The following is a 9904-nucleotide window of genomic DNA, read 5'->3' on the forward strand; positions in this document are numbered from 1 at the left end:
CACACCGAAGAAGCACTGCAAAGCAACGACGGGTGGCGGTGCAGACAACCGCACACGGCCGCTACCGCAAGCACTAGCAGTCAAAGGGTACGCGCAGAGGCACCGCACGCGGGCCATGCGACCGCGCGGCCGTGGCTCGGCAGACAGCCGGGCCTCTTCTTCGGGCGCGTCCAAGACGCTGGCTCCCTAAAGAAGGGGCGGACGGGCAGTCTCAATGCTCGAGGCGTTGCTTTGCCGCCTCTGAATGGAAGCGGCAAGCGGGCAAGGCTCTCCATTTTCGCCACGCTCACCAGCAGCCCTGTGGGGTTTTGGGGCCCTGCTGCTGGATGACGACGAGGTACTTCTACGGCGGTGCCGTGATTCAGCTATTCATTGGTAGGATATGAACATGCTATGCTATAGCAGCTTTCCTGTCACAACTGCAGTTTTGAAAAGAGTTAGAACGGGTCCCATGTCATGTCCTGAATATTGCTAGGGAAATATTGCTTGCTCCGATCCACAAGCCCACATCTGAAAAACGGAGGACGCAACAAAACTCAGGCCCTGTTTCGAAACAAAGTTTTTAAAAATCACAGTTTTTGAAATACTACAGTATACTTTAGTCATGACAATACCGCAATTTACAATACAACAATTTTAAAAACTGAGTTCCAGACCTAAGTTTAGAATACCTTAAAACAACTATAGTATTTGCAATACTTCAGTTTTGAAAACAGAGATTTTAGTGAGCTTGCCAAACATTATTCTGTATATAATACTACAGTATTTGAGAATACTGCAATATTCTTCCAAAAGTGTGAAAAAACTTCACTCCCAAACACCCCCTCAGTGATACCTTCATCGTTTCAACTACAGCAACACACCTCCATTCCACCTCACAGGTAGATATGCTCAACAATTATCAAATCCAACTTTTAGAGCACAAGAAAGAAGGGTTTCAAGATGCAGATATGCTTAGCAATTCTCTTCTATGCGCTGATATACGATGTACAGCTGTTTTTGGATCACGAAAAAAAAAATGTACAGCTGCTTTTGGCACCTAAAGATTTCCTGCAATCAGAACAAAGTAGCTTGGACAATGACCAGATCACGAGTTCTCTAATGAATCGAGGGTCTAGGGCTCAGACCTCTGGGTACAACAAGTTCGACGAAGACAATCAGATGACTACCCAAAAGCCGTATGATCACGTGAAAGCTCCGTCGAAGGAAATAAAGTGGCAACGTTTCCTTGGGCCATTGGCTTTCAGAAAACCATACATCCCGGAATTCTTGAGACCTTCACAAATTGGACCTAAAACCGTCGTGGTGGCTGAATATTAGGGTACAGGAAGCTCTACTGCTAGGCTTTTGCAGGATCTACTGGTATCTACGGCTGTTTCTGTCAAAACTACACTACAAATCAACATCTGGTAATGGCACCTTCCAGTAATTCCAGTTGTTGTAGTCTTCCTGCACAACATTCAGCACAAGGAAATTATATGAGCACGCATTTGTCCAATGTATGTTTTGAGTAGTTGAGTGTTTGACATAGATGCCACAAGGATCGGGGACTGATTGCAGTATTCATGTACTATGAACTTATTATCTAATGATTAGAAAAATTAAAAATATTATGTAGCTAGCAAATCATGGGTATTGGAGACAAAATGTAGCTAAAAACGAAATGATGGAATGTTAGAAGCCGTTAGATCTAACCGATGCAATTGTTCCATTAGGACATAATTCCAGTCCATGCCTAAGACAAGCAAAATACCACTCTATTCAGCAGATATGAAAAAAACTGACCTGCTCAACCAGAGTTGTTGGTGGAAACATGTCATTGACAAGGGTATGTAGGGACGTATAAGACTTCACATCAACAGAACTGTTGACAGCCACTTCACCCTGCGACCCCATGGGACGTGATTTAAGAGGCTTATATACATAGTTAAACACAATACTAATGTTTACGACGTTGTGTGATAGAGATACCTTTGGGTTGATGATAAAAATCTTGCCTTTAGGTATTCCCATCTTCTTGTAACTGAGCTCATCAGTATCTCTGTTACCAAACCCAGCATAAAATGGATTGTAATCAGAAGGAAAGAGCGCCTTAATGTCCTGCCAAACAACAAAGCTTCCATGAATTCGACATACCAATCATAGTACTGCCGCAGAGTATCAAACCTCAGGGCTAACTTGCATGCAATCACGCCAGAGCATCGAACTAAAAATTGGAATTGCTTAAAAGAAAAATACCTCCAGGCAAGCAATCTTGAATTCATGTGGGGCTCTCCGTATAACTAAGAAAAACAGAGGAATATTAGATCATGCTTAAAATCAATAACAGCAGCATTATTTTAAGCCATTAGCAGTTGATTTTCTATGAAGCCAGAGGCCACATTACTGGAAAATATTGATATGGCAAATCAAATTAGTCCAAGTCATAGTGAACAACTATGTCAGGATACAACTAACTGCAAACAAAATGTCACCTTCTCGGTAGAGTGAAGGAAACAAGCCATCAGGTGAAATTACAACAGGCCCATTGGGTAGTGCTTTCCCATCCTGCAAAGTTGGGAGAGGACATCAATTATAAACTGAATAAATTTAGCCTGCAAACATATTGAAAATACCATGTAAAATTAAATAAAGACCACTGTGCCATACCCACACAAATGCCTAAATCAGTGAAGATGAGAAAAGCATGTGCTAGAAGATGACATCAAATGACAATTATTATTTTACCTGTTTGAGATTAAAGAGGAAGTTCTTCGTGAGATATGCCTGGACAATTGCTCTAGCACTAAGGAATAGTAGTTGATAACCGTTTTCCTGGTTGAGAAATAGAAGTACCCTAGACATAAGCACAACCCCACAAAGGCAAGAAAGAAGCATCAAAATGGAAGTCTTTCAGAAAATCATCAAACCTTAATTGCAGAAAAAAGGCGAGCAACACCTGAGTGACTCCAATCACGTCCAACCAAAGGCATGACCTGACCCAGCACGTCAGACCTGAACATGTAACATTAAGTAATCGCATTTAACACTTTTGGCCATTTACAGCAGAAAAGCATGCATATCAACAACACACCACAGAGGAAGATGTGGTAAACGAAGTTTCTACAACATGATGTTGGATTTAGTCAGTTGTGCTATAGCCCTAGGTCACCTTGATTGGCTTGGTGATAGTTTCAGTCTTTAAGATGTAAAGTCATTGTTGTTGTTGGGAAAATCATTAACTAACAAACTACAGGCCATGGAATGGTCCCAACTTAATGAGAGAATAAAAGGACTAAAACCACTAGTAATCGAACAAAACATGGTGCCGTACATCACATCCACCAGATGATATCGTCACCCAAAACATCAATCTGAAGTAGTATGTACTTAATCAGAAAGCCATTATACCAACTGATGTTTGTAAGCTACTGAAGCAAAGGGTGGTAGAATCATACAGGAGTGGATAACTATGAAGATTACCTTGTTATGGTGCCATCCACATCAGATATCACAATTTTAGCATTCCATTTCCACAAGTAAATATGTGCATCAACCTAATAATGGATTAAAATTTATTACATAATCCTAAAATAGAAGTATGAAATAGGTAAGAAATAGAGGTATAAACCTGTTGCTTCCCAAGAACTCTGGTGGAGAAGCTAAAGGTCACCAAGTTTTGGCCCTCCTTCAGATTTAAAGATGCTACCTGTTCACTTGTGGGAATCAAAGTCCGTACGAATTGCTTTCTAGGTGACTGGTTTTTGTTGTTCTCCAGAGTTTGATCATCCATTGGACTCAAAACAGACTCTGAGTCAAGGAAAATGTCTTCGGAAGAATCACTGTTACTACGTTGAAGGGATCTTGTTATCCGAAAGGGATTGAGCCAAAGCCTCCATCTCCGGCTTGAGGGAGACATTCTAAGAGAGTCCTCTCTTGATTTGGGTGTTTCCTGTTGTTCAACCGGAACAGCATCAGTGGGTTCTAAGGGAAACTTTGAGCCATATACAGCCTTCCCAAGAATAACATGAGAAACTTTATTCCAGGGGAAATAATTATTGTCAACTTTGACAATAAGGTTTGCATTTTTTATCATTGTTGATCCAGATGATTTGAAATCCTCCTCATGGACAAGATTCTGTTGAAACACTTCCTCAGCAGATTCTCGGCCCATTCCTGGTCGTAACATGTTCCCACAAAGAGAAATCTCAACACCTGCAAGTGCACATCAAAGAAGAACAATGAGAAATCATCTTTAGCTTTAGGAAATAGGAATAATATGAAACCTGACATGTGCTTACCCAAGCCATTCTGTGACTGAGAATGTTCTTCTTTATTCTGTTCATCTTCAACTTCTGAGTGCTCTGGAATGCTCCCCAGTTTGTCTTTACCACTGGTCGCCATGGATGACTGTAAACCATCAGATGCGGCAGCCTCAATTTCAGAGGCAATTTCCTTGTCCCTATCATGAGAACCTCCAGCAGGAGAACTCTCTTTGTTTTGAGTCTTATCAACTTCTAAGGTAAATAATGAAACATTCACTCCCTCCTGTAAAGGACCATACTGACCACAGTAAGCAGTTTTACTTTCACCTTCCTCCAAATCTGTTTCAGCAACAGAACAGTTACCCAAATTATGCTCAGCATCCCTCTGAGAATCAGATCCAGGTGAAAATAGTTCGTTTCCTGAATCCCCGTCATCTATTTGTGACGTCAGATCCAAACAGCTCTGGAAAGCGTCGTTTTTACCAAAACTAGCACTGGTATCCTCAGTATCCTCATTGTTGAGATCACAAACCTCATCCTTATTAGCTGGGGAGTTGCAATCCTTGTCTTTTTCAAGCACTGGCACATCACAAGATTCATCTTCATTGTTCAGGGGTGGTTGATCCTCATCATTGTTCTCTAATATATCATGAGCTTTATGTTCATTGGTCAAGGGTTGATAACCCACAACATTCTCCCCTGAAACACCAGGAGAGTCATCCTCCCTGGTCAATGTTTGATGGCCAACATCTATGTCCCCTAAAATACTATGGGACTCACCTTCACTGGTCATGGTTTGATAAACCACATCACCATTCCCTGACCTTGACACATCCTGAACCTCAACTTCATTTGTAGAAACAGCATGAGCTTCATCATCATTGATTGACACATGTACTTCATCTTTGTCCACTGAGATGTGATGTGACCCATCCTTTTCAACCGGTACCTCTCCATTCTCTGTTAAAACCTCTGACTGATGTCCAGAATTAATCTTTACCTTTTCCTGTGATATGTATAAACCATCTAAAATGTCAGCATCCCAGACCTCGCCACTTCGGGTGAACTCCCCACTAGAGCTCTGCCCAGGTCCCAAATGAAACTGAGGGTCGCATAACTGCACATCCTCCATACCCTCCTCTGTTGAAGAAATAGGTGCAGTGAGCACATGTCCGTCCACACTAACTAGAACCACCTCCGAATTTCCCCCATCCGCTTGGGTTGACAAATCTTCTGATTCCTCTAACCTACCATAACCATCATATGACTCAAACTCATCCCTAGTTTGCTTCTCTTGATGCTCCACATTGAGCTCTTGGCTACCCAGTCTGTCGCTAGGACCAATGTAAAGTTCCCCATCACTCTTACTACGCGCTGGAGGTTCAGGCTCATTGACAGTTTCGTCGTCTGAACCTGTTCCAGAATCTTCACCGCCGGGCACAAGCTCACGCATGAAATAGGCTTGGCCGGAATTGTCAAGCTGCATGTGGAAGTTGGCTTCGACGCCATTGACTCTGATGGTGACGACCTTCTCAGCACCCTTGAGCACGCCCTGGAACTTCCCAAAACGGACGTACCATGGTGTGGTGCGGTACGAACCATCAGGCTGCTCAACCGCGATAATGTCAACCGCACCGCCAAATGGGTGGAAGGGTGTTGCAACGGAGTACACCCCCTGCGAGATCACCGACCCAACCCTTCCCACCACGTTCATATCTGAAGCGGCGCTCCTCGGTCACCGAGCCTCAAACACCCGTCAATCCAGGCCTCGATTCGAGCAATTCCTTCATCGACTCTGCAATTGATGGATAGGAACGAAGGAGTTTCAGTGGAAGGAAAACAGAAGCTCTACAAACAAAAGGGATTTTCAAACCCTAGTCGCTCGACGCGTGAGATTGCAATTTTTTTTTTCTCAGCGACTTCCCAGCATTCTGGCAGTAAAATCTTAAACATATATAGCTCGTAGTCAAATTCCAGAATGCGTTCGAACGAAGTTTCCTATGCAATTCGAAGACCGGCGAAACATTCCCAGACCCTAACTGATGGATTAGCCAAATTACTCTGTTGTCGATTTGGGGTAAAATTACCGACCGAGGAAGCGAAGGCGGCTGCTCGAAGCGGGGCAAACTCAACAAAGCTCCTAATGATTAAAGAATAATAATAATACAATACAACAGACTAGTTTGGTAGAGAACACCAGCGGAATCGCCGCCGCAAATAGCAAGAACAGACGAGCGAATCCTCACCGAGGAAAATGGGGGTTGACGACGAACCGAATTCGGTCCCAAAGAAACGGGGAGGTAGCTGGGACTGAGAGCGATTGGGCTCGTCCTGATCGCCTCCTCCTCCGGCCTGTTGGTCTCGGCCGTCCGAGAGGCTTCTGGAGGCGCCGCCCGATCCCGCGCCGCGCCGCGACGCCGCCTCCGTCGATGGCGAGGTCGGAATTGGATTTTGGGACGACAGCGGGGGCCGGCCGTTGGAGAGCGATTTATTATATATAGGTGAGCCCTCCATTCGCACGCGCAGCGGCGCGGCGCAGGTGAGGAGCAGCGCACATGGGACATTTTTCCCACCCGAGCCTCCTCGCGAACCGACTGGACGGTTGGCACGCTTACATGCGGGCGCGGGAGCGTCCGGGCCCACGTGCCATTGCCTATTTTGTTGGGTAGCTCGGGGGGCGGAAGGAAGTGCCGCTACATGCAGTGCAGGTGGGCGAATTTTCTTTTTCACGGGTGAAAGGAGGGCTGAAAAGACGTGAAAATTCCCGTCATGTGACGCTGCCGCGGTGGGACCGGTAGGATTTACGCGACGTGGAGCCCACTGGCCACTGACGCGTCGCACGCTCGTGACGTTGGCAGCAGTTAAGGACATGAAAACATGATGTCCCCTGCTTTAATTAATTTGTTATTACTACTACTAGTACTGCGGGTGATGGATATTGTGTGAACCCAGCGTGCCCGCTGTCGAGAGCGAGCCGCATCTACTGATCTACTGTACTCTGTACCTACTCAAATTTATTGTTTGGCCGAAATGACATTTTCACCCTCCAATTTGATGGTGCAGTTTAATTCCGTGGCTTTCGCCTAGTGTATACCATTAGCAGCTAGCGGTGTACAAGGATGATTGGACACGACGTTTTTTTTCGAAGTGGTTATCCGAATAATGTAGGTTAGCATAGATGTACACACAAAAGCAAGGGCAGTCTCGGTAGACGGTGTGGAGCACGGGTGCCCCCAGAGGCGAGAGGCAGGCCAGCGGCCAGAGGCGTTGGTCAAGTCTACAAGTCGTCCCCATGCATGCGGCGTGACGAGAAGGTGGATGTGTTTATCCCGTTCTCAAGAAAGAAAGGCATGTCCGGTATAGCCCGTGCGAATATGCCTGACCTGTGACTGTGAGCTCCACCCAGAAGGGGGAAAAAAGAAGCTGAGAGAGGCGGTTGCTTTCCGGCTCGGGATGCACGGCACCGGGTCATTAATTTCCCTCCCGTTTCTGGCCCTGAAGCAACCCTCTCGAAGTTGCTTGGCGCCGTGCGGAACCGCGGGTGTGTGCCTTGAAGCAACCGTGTGCTTACGCGACACCTCGTAGCTTACCTCGTGTAGAGTCGTAGTGCGTCCGGAAGGCAGAAGCATAGACGTGATCGTCCCAGACTCCCAGTAGTGGTGGACTGGTGGTGGTCGTCGTACCATGTGGCCACTGGATTGGCTAATGCGCGAAGCCGCCCAAAAGGCCAGATCGAGATGACGCGGCGCGCCGTACGAATGAATGCAAGCCAGTTTTTGTCGCCCATTCGGGCTTCCACTGAAACATAGGTAAGACCGCTTGAGCGATCGATGTGCAGTGGGATGGGCCTGCTGCTCCGATCGAAGTAGGCCTGCATACCCAAGGGCCCATCCGTGTCTACGCGCATGTGGTCAGTTGTACCCGGGCCCACAGGGTCACGACACCGGGCTTGCCGGCCTCTTAAGGCCCTCCTGGACGTGGAAAAGTTTTTTCTTTCCTGCTGAATTGCGGATTTCTGTATTTTTAATATAATTTCTAAGAAATTTCTGCATTTAATAAAAGCAGTGGCGGAGGTCCACATGTTTTCTCTATGAATACTGTCCTCCAACTAACTCGTTGTCACTTCACTTTAAAATGGAACGTTGATTCCATCCAATTGTTTGATCTAACATGTTTTCCTATAAAAAAACAGCCCCCCAGGCCCCAACTAACGCGTTGTCACGAAAACCATCCTAAGTGCGTGTTTTAGGCACATTACGAGAATTCATTTTCTGGTGCACTTTTATTTTTTCTATTTATTTTCCCTCTCTGTTTTTTCCTGTTTCTAGTTTTCCTTTGTCATGTTGAATTTCATCTTGTACTAGGTGAATGCCCGTGCGTTGCTACGGAATGAACATGTTATGATAAGATACATTAAAATTCAAGAATACTGATTGCAATTTTATATTCGTGTTAACATCTTTTAAAAGTTAAGAATTTTTACATGCCTTAAAAGCCTTACACATCGAAAAAATCCATCATGTAAAGTAAAATACAACGTTCATCCGTCACTATTGTAATCTTCTACTCGCACTATCCAATTATAAACTACTCATATAAAATATACTGTAAAATCAAATATTTTAAAGGCTATATAACGCACGAGCAACCAATTTAATGAATATAGTTAGAGCTATTCTAAATAGATGGTCAATAGTACTCTTTATTCTTTGAGTCTGAAAGGGTTCAATGGTGAGAGATGTTAAAACATGCCCCAAAAAAACAGGGGAGAAGAGTCTGGAGTGTTAGAATGAGAGAAATGTTGAGATACTTGATAGTTAAAAATTTCAGATTTGGCAGCCTAAATAGTTCAAATATCAGCATGCCACTGCGTGCAACAAATCCTTACACAAGTTTCTAGCTCAAAAGGCATAAGTCTGAAAAATTAGTAGATACAGTTTGCTAACACAAAATGACATATAATAGTTACAACTGAATCGACACACTATGTCCCAAATTTGATGGGAGTTTCATTTGAGAGGAATTAACTTCCTCTTGATAAACCAAGACGCTCGTCATCTCCATCGTTGCCCTTAGGGGCTTGGTCTCCAAAAAAACGCATCTAAAAACACAAATGAAAAGTGGTCTAAAAGCGTTACAGAGTGAGAAATGTTAAAACATGCCCAAAGAAGTGGAGCGGGTGAGAAATATTGCAGGTTATCAAATAGACAAACTAATTCAAGATACTTGATAGTTAAAAGTATTCAGATTGGGCAGGCTAAATAGTTCAAGTATCACCATATCATAAACCAGGAATAGCTCTGACTGGATCTGGATCAGCTAAGTGTAACAGAAGGATGGTTAACACAAACTGGTTTACAAACAGAAATGAAAGATAAAAGAGAACAACAAGACAACCAACACAATCGAAAAAGCACACAGAGAACTAATATCAGGGGTTTCCTTTCGTCAGCATACCTAGCTCCGGGACATAATCATATTTTATTCTAGTAATTCAATTGTGTTAGCCGACTGCCCATGACATTGTTTCTTTGAAAATACTGAAACAATATGTTCTAGTCTTTGAAATCAAATTGGAAGACAAAGTGGTTATAGACCACATCTCTGAGGCAATAGGAGGTGCATTCCTTTTATTTGTTGCGATCAATAGAGTTAAATCA

At 44.1% G+C, this 9904-nt stretch overlaps 1 protein-coding gene across 2 annotated transcripts; it reads right to left on the reverse strand.

Annotated features, from left to right (window-relative positions):
• Nucleotides 1-929: 929 nt before the first annotated feature.
• Nucleotides 930-6824, reverse strand: LOC100279857 (Phosphatidate phosphatase PAH1). 2 transcript variants are annotated; one of them, XM_008649509.2, is made up of 11 exons: nt 6491-6824; nt 4281-6039; nt 3611-4194; nt 3463-3536; nt 2910-2994; nt 2728-2814; nt 2475-2547; nt 2239-2282; nt 1972-2100; nt 1786-1884; nt 930-1449 (listed from the first exon to the last, which is right to left on the reverse strand). In XM_008649509.2, exons 2-11 carry the CDS (start codon nt 5956-5958, stop codon nt 1393-1395), a joined length of 2910 nt encoding a protein of 969 aa, XP_008647731.1. In that variant the 5' UTR covers nt 5959-6039; nt 6491-6824; the 3' UTR covers nt 930-1392. The 2 variants fall into 2 exon arrangements, with proteins under 2 accessions (XP_008647731.1, NP_001146282.1); NM_001152810.1 differs by having other exon boundaries at nt 1164-1449; nt 6518-6696.
• Nucleotides 6825-9904: the final 3080 nt, after the last annotated feature.

This window comes from Zea mays, chromosome 6 (genome assembly GCF_902167145.1).
Source record: "Zea mays cultivar B73 chromosome 6, Zm-B73-REFERENCE-NAM-5.0, whole genome shotgun sequence".
NCBI lineage: Eukaryota > Viridiplantae > Streptophyta > Magnoliopsida > Poales > Poaceae > Zea > Zea mays.